This window comes from Erithacus rubecula (genome assembly GCF_903797595.1).
Source record: "Erithacus rubecula genome assembly, chromosome: 9".
NCBI lineage: Eukaryota > Metazoa > Chordata > Aves > Passeriformes > Muscicapidae > Erithacus > Erithacus rubecula.
In genome coordinates this window covers 19,209,996-19,230,247 of record NC_136660.1, presented here as the reverse complement: position 1 = coordinate 19,230,247, position 20,252 = coordinate 19,209,996, and the positions used below count along the sequence as shown (strand labels likewise).

Here is a 20,252-nt window from a genome sequence, read left to right as displayed (position 1 = left end):
TTATTCAGCTGCTACCCAAGTATTTAGATGTCTAAAAGATCTAGGGTAAATTACAGTTGCAAGTACTATTTCTGTTGAATGTAAGTGTATTTCTCTGGATATTTTTAAATTTAAACTACGTTGTTCAAATATAGTGATTCAGACAAGCAAAAATCAGGCTAGAAAACTCAGATCTCTTCTGCAGTACACAGGATAACTTATATGCAAGCACATTGTCAGCGCTGTTTTTCTTCTTATGATTTTCATACCATATTCTATCTGAGGTTTATTTATTCATTAAGCTAATCAGCAATATTTATGGGAAATATTATTATTTAAAAGTGCAATTCTACATCCATTTCAAAACTATTCAAATGTTACTGAAGCTTCCACCTAAAAGGAGTCTGTATTTTCTTTTCTGGAAACAGGACCTAAAGACCTAAGACAAAGTCACAATGCTGAACAAGAGAACAATGTCCTGCCTTCTTTTAAAAAAAATTGTTTGTAGATTCTTCTTATTAAAAAGGCTAAAAGAAGGACAGAGCAATGCTCTCCTGACACCACTTAGAACCACTGTGAAATTGCAAGACATTTTCAATTTAAGCATGCATTGGACACATCAAGAGAGTAAACATGCCCTCCCTCATAAACACATATGGCTGACCAGCTTCAAGTTTTTACTGAAGCTTTGGGTGTGTAGCAACAGTTAGTAAGCCAGAGCACACACATGAAAACACCACACATGGCTGAACCTCCAAAGATGCTGTTACTAAAGTACACAGAGCACAGATCACAACTTACAAGATACACACCACAAGAGCAGAGTGAAATGCATGGTCAAATGCCTTGGATTTCTTATTGCATCTTTCAAAGTAAGCTGCCATGGATCCAAAGAGGATCAATCAGTTCAGAAGCTTGTATCTCTGACAACAGCCCAAGTAAAACATGCAGCACAGATTCTTAAAATAGCTTATTCCCTGAATACTAGGCACAAGACTACAAAAGTCCTTTTAACAACTATTCATAGATTGACACAGTACCAGATGCTACAGATCTGTTTTTTAAATTAATCGTGTCTAATGGGAGTAAGAAAGTTCACATAGGTACAGCTGATTGGAAAATAACCCCAAAATTTTCATCTCTCTTCACACTGAAATTCTTAAGAAACTAGATCTTTAATAATCAGCTTTATTATACTTTGGCTCTTAGTGGCAACTGCAGCAACACAGCTTGAAAAAAAAGAGTCCAAGTATCCAGAGAGCTTCTAGGTGACCACATTTCACAAGTATTTTTAAAATAATTAACTTTTTCGTTACAAAGTAAATGAAAGGTTAAGTTGCATTCTGGACCTAGCTACATTCATTGTAGCAGAACAACAATTTGATTTCTGAGCGTTGTTTTAAACTGCCTGCCCCTATGCACCAGAAAATAACCCAGATATTAAACAAGAGGTTCTTTACTGTACCCACTCGCCTACAAGCCAGGATTGACTTTATTTTTGTAGCAGAGTTGAGAGGAATTGCAGTGACTGTTGGCAGTTGACATACCTCGTTTCTTTGCTTCTGCCACCATCTCGTCGTATTCTTGTCGATGACGTAAAGCCTCCTCCACTGACTTGGCAGGAAGATTTCTGAAAACAAGTTGTTCCTGAATTCAATACACACAAATGACATTCTGGACCATTTCAGAACAGGATTAAATTTGGTTTCTCTCTAAGGTGAGCTTTGGGGTTGCCATACTGCCAGGGTTCCAGTTACAGCTGTAGAGAACTACTAGATGATTGCTGCTCCTGTTTTTCAGTTCTTCTAGAGATTCCCCAAAGTAAGGTTATTAAATTTGTTGAAGACATGGAATGATGCTCAAGCGAGCAACAAAAGAGAAATGCTGATACACCATATAGTTACTTATTGCAATGCATTTCTGCCCATGTGTATTTTTATCATATGCTCATATGAAATCTATGATGATGGATTTTCAATAAAAGGGAAAGGTTTTTATTCATTGTAGTTAACCCTTTAAAACTCCTACAAAAGAAGATAAGTTTCCCAAAGGAAGAAAGGACAAATCAGCACTGATGTCAGAGTTAAAGCTAAGGAAGCTTGGTGCAGTCTAAAAATTCACCAGATAAAAATGTGCTTATTTTTTGGCTGCATAACAGCCAAACACACTTCCTCTTGACCAAGGAGACTCGCTTCAAAGCAAATTAAAACAATGTTTGGTCTCAGCCTCTTACCTAATCTCTAGTCTACTTTGGTCCAAAATAAACAGAAAAGTTTTGTCATTTTAACACATAAAAAACTTTCTGTTTCCTCTCATACAAGCAGAAAAAAATCACTTATTAATATTTTCAATTAAATTGAGAGCAGAATATATTTTCAAAGGTTAGACTGTGGAAATCACACTGCACGCTTGGGATGGCACTCCAATTTGAAACAAGTGTCATTTCTAAAAGCATATTTATCCTAGCTTGTGAATTGCAATACTGTGAAAGTAAAGAAAAACATCAACAATCCAGTTATTGCACATCTTACTCTCTACCACACACAGTAAAAGAAATAATGCATTAATGAAAACAAATAGTAATTCATAATTCCAATCAGGATATTTCTGTTTTAGCTCAGAATGAGCTTATATACTCCTACAGAAAATATCTAAAGAAACACTGATATGTTCTATTTTCCATTTCCTAATTGGAAGTGATTAGACCAAATATTCAACAGTGACATCACAAGCTTTTTCATTGTGAAATTTGATAATGTTCTCCTTAAGCTCAGGACCTTAGCAGCTCCTTTCTTTTTCCTTCAAATGGCTAAAGACTATAGCTGAAAATACTGACCAATTTTCTACCCATTTTTCATTATTATTCATATTTGTACTAAATGTGGGTTTTGTTACATCTTCATCTGCTGTTTCCTTGCTTTCAGCTGCACTTTTAGGTATTGCCTACCTAATATGTTTTTCAGTTTCCAAAACAGGAGGCAGGAGGATAAGGGAGAAGGAAGTGCACACTGAGAAAGCAGTGAAGAAATCAATCAAGAAAATTCCTGCAGACTTTGAGGATGCCCAGAGCTGGTCACAGACAGCTGTGAGGTACAGTAGATAACAGGCTGGTGGCTCCATTACAGTGAGAAAGGATTCCTCATATAGACTGTGGCATACTTAAAGGCTCTTCTGGAAGTATTTGTTACACTATTATGTGGGACAGAACAATCCAATGATTCTTTCACATAAGACTTGTGAATTTTAGCTCATCAGAAATGTACCTAAAATTCAGTGCTTCAGGTTACAGCAGAATCATACTTACGCTGGTCGATCCTCCAGAATCAGAGCAGTAGTTGAAAGTGGTTCAAACTCAATGTTTTTACGTCTTGCTGATGGGGGTGGGGGTTTATACATTCTTCCTGTCCGTGCTTCATATTCCTAAACAACATTATTGATACAAATTAAATTTCAGCTTTCAGCCTCACTCCAACTTAGTAAGCATGATATTACTTAATGCATAAATAATTTCGCATTAGATATTTTAACATTACTTCATAAAACAACAAGCAGCAAACACTACAAGTTGAAATTGCTGATAGCAACAGTGCAGCTGTCCAGGACTGCTAAGTAAAGATGAATGAGAAAGCAGTTCCTTGTATCAACCTTGATCTCTTTTAGTTCAGTATTTCAACTGGGCATTCCAGGATCAGGTAGTAAAGAAATCTGCATGATCTACCCAGCCTAGCTAGTGCACAAGTATATTTAAGTAATATATAAAGTTGACAATAAAAACCCCACCACTAAAAAAATAATTACAAAGACCACTAACCCAGAATATGTGTCTCTTTCCATTTTTTCTTCTTGATTTCAGCCCCTCTTAAGATTCAGTACACCTCACATTCCTGAGGCCTTCAACAGCACCATCACACCCACTTTAACCAGAACCACCTACACTATACTCAGTGACAATACACCAGTATTTATCATTACAAATCTATTTCATAGAATTTCCTTCCTCTGAGGTTGAAACATGCAACCTACTTAGAAAGAAATATTTAATACACACACAATTCTGAGAAAGAAAAAATTCTAATCCTTTTAGTACAACAACAACTTAACAGAAATATGATACAATCCTTAGGAAAAAAATTAAACAGAGCCAGATGAAAACCTCAAATCTCACATTCCCTTCTTTTTCACTACTGTAAATAAAAATTTACTGCCAAGTTAATGGAACAATATACCTGAACACCATTCATCACATTGAAACAAGTATCTTGAATGACTGGAAACAGGATTGGTAGAGTTATGTTGTAATTTACAAAAGCATGAGAAAAACAAAAAAATCAGTGCTTACCACATGAATGAATACACATATTCTCAAGCCTAAAATTATTTCATTCCACTTAAAACCAGAAATATCAGTACTCCTGTCATGCTGTACACCTCAGGACACTCCAGCATATTTGTAAATTAAGACTGTATCCTGTGATACACCTGTGAACACCCAGACATCAGCACCCAGGCTGCAGTATAAAAGCAATGCCATCCCTCCTATGCTTGGCAGAAGTTCTGACTTACTTCCATACTCTCCATTGTAACAAGAGTCACCAAATCAAGTTCATTTAGTGGTCAGAGCTGAGGAAGCTCAAACATCAGCAACATTCTCAACATCTCCACATATCTAACTTGTATGCAAGTTTTTTAAAAAGGAACAAAAATATTTTAAAAAGCACTGCAAGATGTATATCAGAAAAGAAGCTGCTCTTACCTTTTCTAATACAAGCAATACATGTGAACAACACCAGTGCTTCCAGCTATCATCTGTGCTAAGAACTGATACACAATTTCCAAGGCAACAGAGAAAAAAAAATATCAAAAATTCTTCAACAGAGATTTTCACAAAAGGCAGAACCCATCATTCAACTCCATTTCTGAAACTAAGTACACATCATGAAGAGTTGGGTTTTGTAAAGAGAGATCACATGGGCAGAGAAAGAAAACTCTTAAGTGTTACTAGAAAGAGGCAGAACAGAGACCAAAATAGCCTCAGATTCAAACTGCCATGGCTGCACATTCCCATAGTGAAATGCATTACAAAGTATCAGAACCTTCCAAAGGAAGAGGCTTTTTCCTCAAGAAGCCTGTGCTCTAGGAAACTTATTTGAAGATCAGATCCCACAGCCATTCAATAAAATATCTTTTTTTTTCTGGAATATTTTTTATGACTAGATGTAAAGAATCCAATAGCCTTCACTATACATTTCATGCAAAATCTAAAAAGCTTGAGCTTTTTATACATTCTCCTCATTTAACTTTGAAAGATGTGAGCTAATACTCTGACATAACAAGGTAAAAATACTATTTAAAGTCAAATGTCTTGACAAATGCTTAACATGCAGGGCTTGTGTCAGAAGATCACACAGCTGACAGCTAAGATTCAAGACTATGTAAAGCCTGTATATGTAAATAAAAATATTTTGGAAGGGTCACATGTATGGTTTCACAAGCTTAGAGAAGGTTATTTTAAAAAATCTTTATTGCAACATATCAGGCATTTATTGAAAATTCCAGAACCCTTCATAATTCCAAAGTAAAGAAAAACTAATTTCAGCTTTAATAAAAAGTAAAACCAGTTATCTTCTTACTAAGTCTGGAACTGCATCCTGTTATCCACTGCTAATAATTAACCCAGTAAGAAGCTTAAAGCATGTTTTTCATGAAAAACACTGTGACAATATACTTAAGAGTGCTTTGATATGTGGAGGGACTTGCAATTCAGGTATTTATTTCTGCAGAGATACAGATAAGCCTATTAACCTACAGACAGGTAACTGGGGCTGGGAAAACATCCTTTGCTTATAAACTGCATTAGTTTAAGAAGATAAAGATATCTCAAATGGTATCTTCTTAAAACAAAACAACAAAAAAACCTCACCCAAAAAACAGAAACTCAAAACTAAAACAAACCACTCCAACCACCCAGCAAAGAACACTAAAAAATGCTCCAGTGTTGTAAATAAAAATATAAAATAATAATAATATAAATAAATAAATAAAGCCACAGAGGTCTTTATTGCTTGCACCTTTTTGTTATCTACATGGAAAACATGCAAGTCTGAAGTTTCATTCACAGTTCTGCTGTAGTACCACAAAGTATAGTCAGACCATTGAGAGTAATTTTCAATACCTCTAAACAATACTGGATTGCTCTGTGTAACATATGTGCAACTGCCCAGAGCCTCTTCTTCCAATACTTAAGCCAATGACCTTACATAAAGGAAATCCAGCTGCACTGCAGCATTCCAAAAGCATTAGTAGACCTGAAGTAGGGTTTGCTTCTGGGGATAAAGTATTTAGCTAAGTGTGAACACAGGGATTCAGTGTTAGTTACAGACTTGCATCTGCAGAGCCCAAACTATACAGCTGTAAAGGAATAAACACCAACCATAAAATGCAACATGAATCTGGAATTAAGTCTGATCTATTTATGCAACAAAAGGTGAACTCCTGGGAATGAGTGAAAAAGCCTTTGGTTACAAGACTATGGAAGTTCTCACAGTACCAATTATACAGACAAAACACCACACATCCAATTATGCTGTAGGTATGCTGGAGGAGAAAGGCATCTGATGTGTAGAGACTTTATGCAACTAAAGAATGCAACACTGACTAAACTTCCCCTATCTTAAGGACTGCCTCTATTATTAGAAGATGTCAAGGCATATTAATACTCCAACTAAACATCCTGTGTATGACAGTTTCTTCTAACATGCTTTCTCCTCTCTAATGCTAAATCTGATACTAAAACAGATTTTATTCTGTCAACTGTGACTTCTGCTGAGGAAACAGAATGGGGATTGCCATTTATTGTGCAAATGGTTTTAAACCTCTTTCCTTCTACACACGTGGGACTGGAGCAGATGAGTCTATGAAACATCTATATGATTATTTTCATGATATAGCACAGCTAACTAGACGTATCATCAGAAAGATTATATGCCTTCATTTGAATCAAGGTCGGTCATCCAAGAATAGAAGCATTAATAGAATCACCTAGGAGTGCACCCACATAAGAATTTCTGCTAATGAATAATCCTACATCAGCATGCATGTTGCCTCCAGGTTAAATGCTAAAATTGCTGAGCTAGCACTGGCTACTAGGTGATTATAAACAAAGCAGTGTTTATAGCAAGAATATATGCCACTGAAAAATTCTGTGAGTCAAAGTAGACATTTTCCTAAAAATAGGAATTCCAGATGCTGTCAGAATGGGCAGAACAGTACATTCTTGCCTAATTTGCAGGTGATATAGGAAGAACAGATGTATTGATGGAGAAGAAAATACTAATCTTCACACAGTACAAAAGGACAACCAAACAGACACTTAAGAGTTTCTAGGTCAATGTTCCAAAGTTAATACCATCACCTTCAATTCTTTGTTTGCTGTATTTTTTTCCTCAACTGAATATTTAATAAGGTGCATCAAGTTTCATCTTCTTTTGTTTACAAGAAGCCACCAGCCCTGGGCCCTATAAACACATGCTGAGAGTGGCCAGGCCATGTAATGTGAGCCACAGGCAGCAGAATCAGCCAGCAGTTATGTGACTGCTCTGTTTCACAGTTCTAGAACAAAAAAAGCCAATTTGTGCCATTCATGTTTAACACAGAGTGCAGAATTACATAAAAAGTTTACAGAGTAACAGGCACTCTCAATTTCAGAAGGATCCCAGTCACAGCAAATAGATAATGTAAAATATAATGGAAGTGTCAATAGCTACACTTTTCTACTTTTCCAATTTCACACTAGAAATAGTGGTTAAAAGCATCAGGAGTTCTTAAGTGCCACTGTTAATAGCTAGTGTGGCTCAGTGACAGAAAGAAGATTCTAGTATATCAATTTTCAAATTTAATAAGGTGTTCAGAAATATTCCAAATTAAGCCTTTCAGCAACTTTCACCATTAAGCAATGAGGCACAGCAAACATAGAAATTAAATTACTGTCAAGCTCTATGATTACCTATTTCTTGTTTTTCAAGAACATGCAATATAAACAATAAACAATAATACTCTATCACTTCAAGTTGTTAGTGAGATTCACATGTGAAACTTGTTTATTTTACTAATGGTTTTTAATGAGTTGATGGTTAGTGTCATCAAATATTCATGCTGCTGTGAAAATGTGATGTTTGCACCATCTTAATGAGTGCTACACAGTCCCATGCATGGCATCAAAAACAACTAAAAAAAGTATATATTAAATTTCATACCCCTGTGTTTAATAGACTGAGAGCAGATATTGACGCAAGACTGCCAGAACTGTCATCCTAATAAGAAAAACAGAAGCAGAGCCTTAGTGAATAAACAAAGGAAAAGATCATCATAAAATAGCAACATGCAAGCCCAAATTTAAATTCACATGTATTTATCTTGTATGTTTGAAAAAAACATGGATGAGTTTGTTCCTCCTCCTTTTCCAGCCCTCAAAACAGACACATATACAAAGACTTCCCACTTGTGAAGAGCTGTGCAGACATCAACTGGATTGGTTTTCTGGTTTAATTGATGTTTTATATTTTCAGTAATCAGTCCCCTTGCCCAAAGGGAGATTTTTTCCATGGTGCTTCTCAGGTGCATGACAAAGGCAGTCCCTGATACATCCTGTGTCCCCCTAGTACACACCACTCACAGATATTAGACTGACTTAACCACAGCCTTGGAAGGTACATGCTGTTAGAATGGAAAAACAAAACATTGTCCCCACTGTCCCCATGTTATCATTGGTATTTCTGAAGCTCAAAAATGGGCTACATCTCAGCCCTGCTGGTGAGAACAGAGATGCATTTGTAATGCTTTGAGCAACAGTCACTTCCATTTTAAATAAGATTTTAAGCACCACTCAGCAGCCAAGGCAACCAGGTATAAAAGCAAGCCCAGCTACAGGAGACTCTGCACATTTCCAACCAAAAGTCAAAGTTGGTTTTATAATGGAAAGATAAACCAAGCTAAAAGAGGGGGTGTAGGGAGATGACAAAGTTCACTGCTTTTAAGCCTTGAATTACAGTGCCTGGAAGAAGGAAAACAAGGTTTTTATAATGAATTCAGTAGAACATATCTGCAGTGTTCAGAATAATCGAAACCATTTAAAAGGCTTTTTTCTCTCTTACCATACTATTTTTCCTTTTCAGTTCTGAAGTACCATGCCAGCCTTGGAAGTATAAGAATTATATTAAAACAAACCAACAAAAAGCCCCCCACAATCTCACACTTTAAATAAATGTCCATGAAAGCCAGCAGATTTACCACCTGAACCTTTTGGAATTCAATACAGCCTGTCTAGATGATGATTTTGCTTTCTCAGCACCTCAAGCTCAGCAGCATGTCTGCTTAACCTGTAAATGCTCAGTTCTTTGAGAGAAGAAAAAATCCTACATAAAATACTTGGCTAAAGAAATTCAAAGACCCATTAGAAGGAGAGGGATCCCACAAAGAGAGAATCCAGAAGACCAAAAAATAAAATACCATGTCCCACCAAATCAAAGTAAAATAAGTTCTATAATTTTTATTACCTCAATTTATGTTATTTATTTCCTCCAAATCCAGCAACTTTCAAGAACAGAAATGAAAATACAAACCTATGTATGCCTAAGCTTTCTTTTTTAAGCCTTGAAATAGTTGCTTCAATATTCTTTGTAGTTGTCCTTAAAGACTTTGTTTTTTACAAAAACGGCAATCAGAAGAATTCACATCAGCAGATTCAATACTTCCATGTTATTTTAAAAACACTGATCCCATCCCCCTTCAGGGAGTAAGGTGCTCCCCTGAAGATGCATTTGTGCCACTAACATAGCATGGGTATTGTAAGAAGTTCTCCTTAACAAGTTTCCCATAACAAAGCAACTTGGGATATCATGAAAGTAGGAAATGAACTGTATTTTATGGCCTTTATGCAAAACAAAAGAAAGCATCTGTCACTCTGAGGTCCTACCAGTTTCACTGTAATTTTACTGACAAGACAATCACCTAAGAAATCTAAAACACTGGAGAGTGCCAATGTCCAGGTTTACCTCTAGAATGGATATTTTACTGACTACACATGTGATAATTGAATTATATGGGACATTTCTTGAGGACCTGAACTGCTACAGCATCTAACCATCCCAGCCTTCTCAATGCTTCTGGTAGGGCAAATTTTTATTCAGGTGTTACATATTCCTTGTAAGACCCAATAGCTCCATTTGTTATCTGTCCTTGTTTCAAGGCAGTTTGTTACCAATGTATTTCTGCCCTGTGTCTGGCAAACAGGCAGAAGTCTTGCCTTTCTTTATTCTCCAGTAGTAGAGCAAGGTGAGACAACATGACCTCTAAATAACAATCTGCTTAAGAACCATTCCTGTAAAAAAGCATTCAACAACTCCTCTGAGATAGTCAGTCCTTGAGTTTGTTTACAAACACACGTACACATTTTATAAGCATTAAGAGCTTTGTGCACTTTTAAACTCTAACAACTAAGATTGGAGGGAAGAGTTAATATTGCAAGCCAAAATGTTTGAGTCATATAAAAACTGATTCAAAACACATCTGTTCCTCTGAAGAGAAGCCTCTGAAAACCCTTGTCCCTGGGAGGCCACGGGAATTCAGCCCAATCAATGACTGCAATTTCCCCATTAGATCTCAGACTGGAGATAACTACATTGGAAAAATATTCAAGTGAATATACTTAAGTTTTTTAGCCCTCAAATATTTGTTTTTGGAAAAGATTGCAAAGCCACCCCAACATATTTTCGGAGGTTAGATGTACAACAGTGACCCAGTCAAAGCTAGTATTTAATGGACTGTCTACTATTAAAACCTTCCATTTTGTACACAAGATGACAGCTATTGGAAAAGATGGCTTCACTTCTGAATAAGCAGTCATTTCTAAAATCACTGCAAGCTTTTAATGGTGTGGCAGATTTAAGTAGAAAAGAAGCTTTTTTTTTCCACTTCATTTAAGGCTGCCACTGAGAGAAGCATTATTGAAGTGCTGATAAAGCGAATTTGTTGTATATTTTGCTTGGGGGGTTTTTTTGCAATGTATAATTGCATATTTCAAGTTCAATTCAGGCATATTAGGACAAAACCCACCATACTGCTTCAAACACGTTAATAAAAAGTATGCAAGTCTGCTTTAATAAAATAATCTAAACTTAATGACTTGATATTCAGAATTTTTTTTATAGTAGATTAAAAGCTCTTTCCTTTAACAATAAGAACAAAAACTGAAATTGAGTGTGCATTTTTAAACAGAACTTGGACTTTAGTCAATACATTCCAAAATGTTATATATCAGCCCACAAGTCTGTTTCTGCTTTAAATGCTTCTGCATTAAAGTATTTCAACAGTCTAATTTAAAGCAGATTTCTGTACAGACTGAAAAGAATTTACCAAACTGATCATTAATGACAACATGCTTCTTATAATAGCTAGTTTTACTAGCTGCAGTTCATGAAGAAAGGCACACTTCCTAAAACCATCAAATGCATTTGACATTTGCAGTCCTGGGGAGCTGTTTTCCCTTTTCAAAAAAACAGTGAAGGAAAGAAGCCCAGAGGAAGGAGATGTCCAGCAAAGGAGTTGGCCTCAATCACATCCTGCTTGGGCAGCTCTGAATCCAAGGAGAGATGAGCGTGCCAGCAGCTGCGAGTGGGGAGATGCAGCTGCCAAGAACTTTCAACCTCTGCCCCAGTTAGAGCGAGCGCATCTGGCCCGAGGCGGCGCAGCTGCAGGGCTGTGCACACACCCCAGGCTGCTGTGCCACAAAAAAAAAAAAAACTCTCAGCATCTTCTGCACGGGCCAAGAGGCTGCAAAGAAACTCTTTACAATGATATTCATTAGGCAGTCTCTGAAAGCACAGCTGGCTGGCATCGTCATCTAAAAAATGTCTGAAACGGTATCCTTAATTAAATTTCCAGATTTTCTTGGAGGTAATTCAAGATATTACAAGTGCTACCTGACTTCTCTGGAGAGACATATATAGCAGGGTCTAGATGATAGACAGTGACTGGGAGCCACAAGCATTCACTTAAACATAATCAGCAACTTACAACATCATCCTTACCCTAACAAAAAGAACAGAGGAGGCTTCCTTCAGCCAGGATCCAAACGGGGTATATAAACCCTACTAAATCTTTTGGCTACAAATCTAAAATGATGCAATTTTTCTCAGTTTTACTAATAGGAAAGTATTTCATGCTACATGATATTGCCATAAAACATTGATGTAAGTATTATTCTTATCCTAAAGACTTCCTCCCCCTATTAATTGCAAAGTTTTTCCTGCTGTGAGTTAATTTTTCTAGCAACAGAGCTTCTTAAGATCTTATATTTTACATGCAGGATGCTGACTCATTACCGAGTTTCCTTAATCAAGGGCTTATTTGCACCCTCCCAAAGCTGGCCACTGCCATCAATAAAGTCAAAGGACCATATCCAACCATGAAAAATAATGTTCAGGAATGGCAACATTTGTGACTAATAATAAACTAGCATAAACTCCCTCACAGGTAGATTTCCTACCTTCTTGTAGTCTTACACCTAAACTTCATTTTACAAAAGCTGGTTAACAAGAAGTAACCATGGTTCTGACCACAAAGAGCTAAAAAAATTAGGGAAAAATGTGGGGTTTCTGTTTCAGTCATATTTGATCCCTCCAATCCAATTTAGAAAGTCAAAGTGCAAGTTTGGAGAGATATTCCATGTAGGCTATGAAGTAACCTGACAGGTTCACAGAACTACATGTAAACAAAACACAATAAGCTTTAATCATATTTCTGTCAACTTCTTGAAGGCCTTGTATTCTTTTTGCTCACATTTACTGCCTAATGAGGAATTAGTCCAGAGACTAATTTGAGGAGAAGATGCTATTCCCCACTGATCTTCAATAACCGAGTGTGCCTACATTCATTCTAACCCATCACCAGCTTAGCAAATCTGAACATTTTTCAAGAAAGAAACCATCAGCTCTTCTTCAAAGTCATATGCACGAAGAGCTAGATAGTAAATTTTAAACACATCTGCAAGACATTTGACATATGCTAATTATGGAGACAATAGGGTCATTTCTCAATTTCAGACCAAATTTCTTTAGGTATGTAGCTCTAACTGTGTGCAGAGCATACTGTCAAGCTGGTTCCCCCTTTGGTAACTGTATCTCTCAGCTCATGAGGTTTTATCTGAAGAACATGCATGCTTTAGAAATAGAAAGCTAAAACTATTAGCTATTAGTGATACTTTACTCAAGATTATGTAAATCCAACAGTGACTCTAATCTGGAAAACATTATAGCACAAATCACGTGACTACAAGCAACTAAGTCATGGTTAAAGATAATACAATGCTGTAATGCATTTGCTTTTCTGATACTTTGGAGGAGTAAAAAAAAATGGGAACAATATAGTTTAAAACAAATGCAATCACTGAGGGACAATAGAATAAGAAAGTATGACTGTTTCTTCAGATCATCACCTTTAACAGGTTGCCCAGGAAAGTTGTAGATGCCCCATCCCTGAAAGTGTTAAAAGTCAGGTTGGAAAGGGCTTTGAGCAACCTGGTCTATTGGAAGGTGTCTGCCCATAGCAGGGAGAGTAGGACTCCCAACCCAAACCATTCTATTATAGCATGGTCTCCAGAACAAATATCTTCATTACTAGAAAACAGTAAGCAGATGACAGGTAATACTGTGCAGTTCTCCATTTCTCAGGATGGAAGAGACATCTGGATTTTACCACAGTATTTTCACAGCACAAGGCCAAAAGCATCTCTTGTCCCTGCAAGCAAAGAATGCTTGCCCTCTCCCACTCAAAGATGAAAACCACTTAAATAAGGAAATTGCATTTGAAAATGTAGAAAAAGCATTCAGTTTACTTCACAGTACAAACCACAGAATAATTTGGGTTGGAAAGGTTGCATGGTTTCAGCCCATAAGACTGCACCTTCTGTAATCTCATAATTTTCTTGCAACATTTTACTGTGTCACGAGTCCCTCTGCATTAAAGTCCTTCAAAAAAGATCCTCTCGTTTTTCTCTTTGGTTGCTCCCAAAAGGCCCTCTTTGCCACAGAGCTTAACTGAACACTGTTCATTCACAGCCATTTGCACCTGCCAAACACATCAGCTTATTTGGAATTTAAGAGAGGAGACAGAGCAAGCAGCCCTCAAGAGATTCAACTTACTGTTTTAACCAACCAGGGAATATTAATATTTCTTATGTCAACAAATCTTTCAGCTTCAGGTTTGCACACTAACATTACATTAATGATACATTACCAACTGCTCACCTTTACATTATTTTATCAAAGACAGATGCCACAGGAACAATTATATTGAAGTGCAACTTTGTGACAGAGGAAGGAAATCAGAGGGATCTTTGTGAAGAATTCCAGTAGCTCAAAATCAAAGTTAATTTCCGGTATTATTTTGCAACAAGGTATCTTGATTGAGATTAAAACTTTAATGTACAGAAGATGACATGTTTCAGAATTCTAAGCAATTTGTCACAAGTTACCTACATAGGAAGTCTTTCAGGCAAGGATGACAATGAAAAAATTAGTCAGATTGAAGCATACCATGTAAAATAAAAAAAAATTTTAAGTACTGAGATGTACTGAAGAATGTACAAGATAATCATAAAACTCAAATTCCTTAGTAACTATTGTTATTTGTACAAAGCCCCAAAAGAGTGTTCTCAGAGCATCCTGTGGTCACTTAACACCAATGTGGATATAACTGCAGAGAAATGCAGTACCTGTGTGTTATTTTTACAATTTTCCTACCTAGAGTTGTGTGATGTTTACTCACCTGCTGAATAATTTTGGAATCTTTTGGAAGGTTTTCCCTGGGTGGGACTTTCCCAAACAGCTTCCAACCAGGAGCACTTTGGACAGCAGGTTTGAGTTCCTTTGTCCTTTTAGTGAAAAAGTTCCTGAAAAGAGAGAAATAGGGGTTTTTCTGTTTATTATAAGCATATAAACAAAGTGCATTGTGCCTACTTACATTTCTTCAATCTCTCTACCAGTTTGCCACCTGGGTGAACTTTAGACATTTACTACTCAGCAAACATAGTGTATTCTACTTTCAAATAATTAATTTGAACTGGAGCACCTTTCATTACAGGTGCTTTGATGCTAATATTTGTACTCAACACTCTACCTCTAAACTACTTCATGCAATATCAGAGCTTTTTTCAGTAATAGCAGGCACTTTCTTAAATACAAACAGCAGTAGACTCTCAAACCTTTGTTTGGGATTTGCTTTAAGTGTTTCTTCCTGACTTATTTGGAGACTGAAATGACAACAGCTTAAAAACACCCTGTAACTTAAAAGACTTTTTTAAAATAGTGAATTATTACTTCTACCAATCTTTACACCTCCAAATTTCATAGCATGGACTAGAAAACCAGTCAACAATCACACAGCTTCAGTTTAGCAGCAGCCTTTACCAGTGCCTAAAGCAATTACAGTCAAAGAGGCAGATGACTGCACTGCTCCTACTTCTTAGAAAGCCAACCATCACAAGACCCTGTTAGTGACCACATCTCACATACTCAGCTGTACTATTTGACTACAACCACAAGTTCCCACAGAGCATTTACTACAAGTGCTTTAAAACTGAAAGAAGTGTATTTATTCTGAATACTGGAAAGTTACTTTCCAGAAACTCGTAACACAAAGGGATTAAAAGCTCAGTAGCCTGTAAGGTGATTTCTCAGGGAGCTTACCAGCTGACCTCAAAGAACAGAACAGGGGAGTGCTTCTGGTACACTGTTTTTGTACAGTGTTAACTAGTTAACTTCACACTCTTTTGTAAAGAGATCCCCAGATTTATTCTTCACTTAAAGTATTTGCTGTATTTTAAAACACAATTCCTTTTCAAATTGGAAGCAGTTACATTTGTGCACAGCACACAGTCTCGCAGCTTTGCCCAGATAAAAGGAGCATGCTTCAACAACCACAATCTGTCTGAAAAGTGCTCAGGGCTCTCACATTCCAGTGCTGTCAGGGTTTCTGGCCAGGCAGCATAGTTTTACAATTAGGAACTGTTAGTGTTTGTAAGACATTGTATGGTCTTCAAACACAAGCTATCTTTTTAGTTTCCAGAATGGTGTTTTTTTTGGTTTTTTTTTGTTATTTGGGAAACAAGCAAATGCCTGTCAAAAATCCCTTCAGTACAAGTTTGTATGAATGAACTCTACAGACTGTGAACTTGTGTGTAGTGGAGGATTTAGCCACCAGCAAACTGCAGAGATGGAGAAGTAGGTGCTGATAGAGCATGGAAGCCTCCCCAAAACTGCTTAACTTAAAACTGGCAGTTCTCTGGAATGCAGGAAAAATGAAACTCAGAACACTCTCTTCACTTCATTTGAGGCCACACACTACCATCAGCAACACCTTGTCAAAAAAAAATTTAGAAGACTGCATTCAAGAAAACAGCAGTTGCCACAGGCAGGCAGGGAGATGAAAGAGAACACCATGAGAGATTTTTTTTTTTTGAAAGCCCAGATAGAATCTGTTGGTGCCCCAGTACACTGTACCACTTCTGTGGAGGTCTCCCAGATGTTGTTCCAAGTCAGTTACTGGGAAAGCACATTTGGGAATAACTGATTGCCATTAATGGAATTAAGTCATTGCTATTAATAATAGGTTAATTAATACAGTTTGTTCCAGCAAGCATTGGTTGTGATCCCCACATCCCACAATTCTGTCCCCATCAGAGAAATTTGCAATATCTTAGTCCATCCCTATGGAAGCAAAGTAAGCACTCAGTAGCTCCAACAATGGTTTCTGATATATAGCCTGGAAAGGAGGAACACTGAAAAAGACTGGCCATGGTACCTATGCCTTTAAAAAACACCATCCTCAGTCAATCCCAGGACTGTACACCACCAGTGAAATTAAGAGATCCACCCAGTAAGACAAAAAAAAAGTGTGCTTACATGGATAACAAAGGCTCATTTCATAAGGACACTTTGCACACTGCTTTACATTGTCTTCAGGAGGGAAGAAGGAGCATTCAAAGAATCAATAAAACACAAGTTTTCTAAAGACAACACATCACTCTGCACTATCTCACAGCCTTACCCTTAAATCTGTAACAGCTGTATTTGAACTTGGTTAGAGAAGACTTTTCCCCCCAAAAACAAGCAGGCAGGAAGGTGCATTCTGGAGCACCTTTCTTGACTTCATGGGTAGCAATAAGCATCCAGTCTCTGTACATACTGTGAAATACCATCAGGATTACTTGGAAGCTTAGTAGTTGCTTCTAGCATATGTGGAAGATGAAAGATGATTTAACATGGATGACAATCTGTCACTGCATCAAAACTGGTTCATTATTAACCAGGAAACTGGTATGTTTTTAAAAGGAAAAAATGTGTAACATACAGAAGCTTTTAACTAACATTTCTACACAAAAGATTTAGGCATGCTCATGGCTTTCACAAGACTTAATTTTTCTTTTTTTAAACAAATAAAATATTAAAACAAACCTTCCAGAATGTAGTCTGGAAGGAAAGAAGCTTTACTTTTATTGAGCAGATATTCAATTAAGTCTGTTTCTTGTGAAGGCAAAAAGCTGGTAAAACTTTGAATCATGGCAGAATAAACTTCACATAGGAATTCTAATCCAAAAGAAATTAACGAGAGATTACAAATAAATTTGTTGAAGATGGAAGGACACTTTTTAATACATTGTTTTGGCAGCTAACAGTATCACATCTGATGTGTTCTTGACAGCAGTAAAGCCTTACAAAAGCCTTGTTAAGGAACAGCATCTGTGAATGCTTACAAGTTGCATTCACTGAAGTGCAGGAAGTGCACTAGATTTGATGTATTTGTTGCTAGTTAGAATATTCATGAGTCTCACTGGTCCTGGGAAGAGTGAACTATTGAAATGGCTAAAAAGTCAATAGCATTTTGGTACAGAACCTCAAAAACCATTTGAAAACCTCAAAATTCCTTAAAAAGCCTACACTTTAGAACTGAACAATTCTTTCTGTTGCAAGGACCCATGGGACAGAAGTATTAAATTAGTTCATTGATTTAAGCTCTGGTTTACAAAAGCCCAGGGGAAAGCTGCAAGGATTTTTTTTTCCCTGCTTCTTTTATATAACACATATTAACACTCTCCAATGACACTCCAAAATGTTTCAGTAGGTGCCTTGAAGAGCTCAAAAAGCCAAATGAAGTGCCACAGAATGAGAAGTTATTGGCACAGACTGAGACATCTATTGCTAACATGGTTTGGATTATATTAAACAAAAACCTATGGGCTGTGATCACACAACTACAACAGCTGTAATGACAGCTATGACTGCTGGGTTTTCCCTTATTTTTAACAGAGTTGCTTCAACTATTCCTGCCTGTGCCCAGGATAGTCTGTGCAAGTTCCACCATACTGGTGGTACAGCAATTCAAAAACATTAACCAGTTCTACAGGTGCCATTAACACTATGTTCTACTAATGAATTGTTTCCACTACACTTTTGCTTTTAAAATCACTTTTTTGTTACTATTTAAGATTAATTAGTGTAGCCTAAATGCAATTAGATTTAAGTCTCAGAAGGGGATAGGTGGAACTTGATACTTTAGCAAATTTTTAAATTTACTTTGGGGTTTTAGATTCCCCTCCTCCCCCAAAAAAAGTCTCAACACAAAAATCTTCATTCTGATTTCCAGACTAACTATAGGTCAGTCCAAGAGTATGATTTCCAATATTTAGAGAAAGTTGCTGGAAAATATGAGACAATTACTTCAACGTTGATCTTAAATTTTATCCAAAACCACATTTGCACAACACCCACTCAAAGAAAGCTGAAGTGCTTTGAACAGCAGCGACCACAAACATCAGGAGTAGGAAAGGCTCCAGGGTAGACACCCCTCCAGCACTCTGCCTCTAGGTATAACTGAGTCACCCCTCCACAAGAACAAGAATCTGACAGGAATCTTTTGTTTGATCAAAAATGTCAAACTAATATAGTTTCAAGCTACACATCATTTTGCTACAGTTCTTTCAAAGATAACATATATGGATCTTCCCTTTGTACAACTCCACTGCATGCCACAAACTATCAGTATTCCACTGCTTTGTGCATCCCAGCAACACCTCAAGTAGATTTCCTTGCCAATCATTGGCTCAAGCTTCACCTATTCTGATGCTTTCAGCAATCTATAGGCAGATTTCAGGTGTAGAAGGAGGTTGGATGCTACACCTGAGGCTTTTAGGATGAGTATCAGTACAAAGCATACTAAAAATGGGATTACTTTTCTCTAATTTATTCATTTTGCACTACAGAAAATTAGCAAAATTCAAGTGGTCTCAGAGGAGAGTATAAACCATGTGATCATCATTACTATGCATGAAGAAAGTATGCTTCCTTACAGTTCACTTTAATATGTAAAGAAATTTAATTTGAAATACTACGTTATGTTGGACAAAAAAAAAAACCAAGAAACCCGAACTAAAAAAAACCCACACACACTGAAAAACAACACAAACAAAACCCCAGAAAACATCAAACAAACAAACACAGAGGGATAACAAAACAAAAGCACTAAACTATGGGCATCCTTGGCAAACACAGTGTGGCACCATAGAAACATTTTCTTTCAAAATAAAATATTCAGAATTTAGATTATTTTGCAAATAAATTAATGCCATGTTTATATCTCAATTCTGAAAGGTAAACTACTGTTCTATGATTTTTCATCCTTACAAGATAACTTTGAGCTTACTCAAAATGTTTACTCACTAATTTACAAATAAAATAGCTTCAAAAAGAGACCTCAAGTTATACTAGCATTGTCAAATTTGCTTTTTTTAGATTAAAAAAAACTGTCAAAATATTTTTTACTTTTACTTTACACACAACAATCTGATTTACTGTCATTTTCCATCATCAATCATTTCTTCTCATTGCATCCATCTTTCAAGAGCTTTGATAACAGGGAAGTTGTTATGCTGAGAAAACAAGATTTGAAAGCCATGAGAACTGTCAGAGGAAGTGAGGGCTGATTAGGTTTTCCTTTTGATTAAGCATCTAGTACCTGTTAGTAAACACTGCATAAAACAACTGCATCATTTTAAATCCAGGGAAGCAAAGCACAATCAGGAAGGAATCAGCATCCCATCAAGAACATCCTCACTCTACCACATACAGCTTTTCCTCACAGAATTACAAAGGTTTAGAAAGGAAACCCAGTGTGGAAGAAATGCTACAAATGAGCACCAAGTTGGACCAAAAAAAACCAGGAAA

General features: G+C 36.7%; 1 protein-coding gene across 3 annotated transcripts in view; it reads right to left on the bottom strand.

The window, feature by feature from the left end:
• The window catches only part of TBC1D12 (TBC1 domain family member 12), a 41,177-nt gene that overhangs the window by 9,279 nt on the left and 11,646 nt on the right, over positions 1 to 20,252 (bottom strand). For 2 of the 3 annotated variants that reach the window (XM_079311970.1, XM_079311969.1), the window contains exons 2-5: positions 14,800 to 14,923; positions 8,232 to 8,288; positions 3,284 to 3,399; positions 1,527 to 1,609 (exon numbers count right to left, since the gene is read on the bottom strand). In XM_079311970.1, coding sequence (XP_079168096.1) covers positions 1,527 to 1,609; positions 3,284 to 3,399; positions 8,232 to 8,288; positions 14,800 to 14,923 — 380 coding nt within the window. The remainder of the gene's footprint in view (positions 1 to 1,526; positions 1,610 to 3,283; positions 3,400 to 8,231; positions 8,289 to 14,799; positions 14,924 to 20,252) is intronic. The other variant, XM_079311968.1, reaches the window with a different exon arrangement.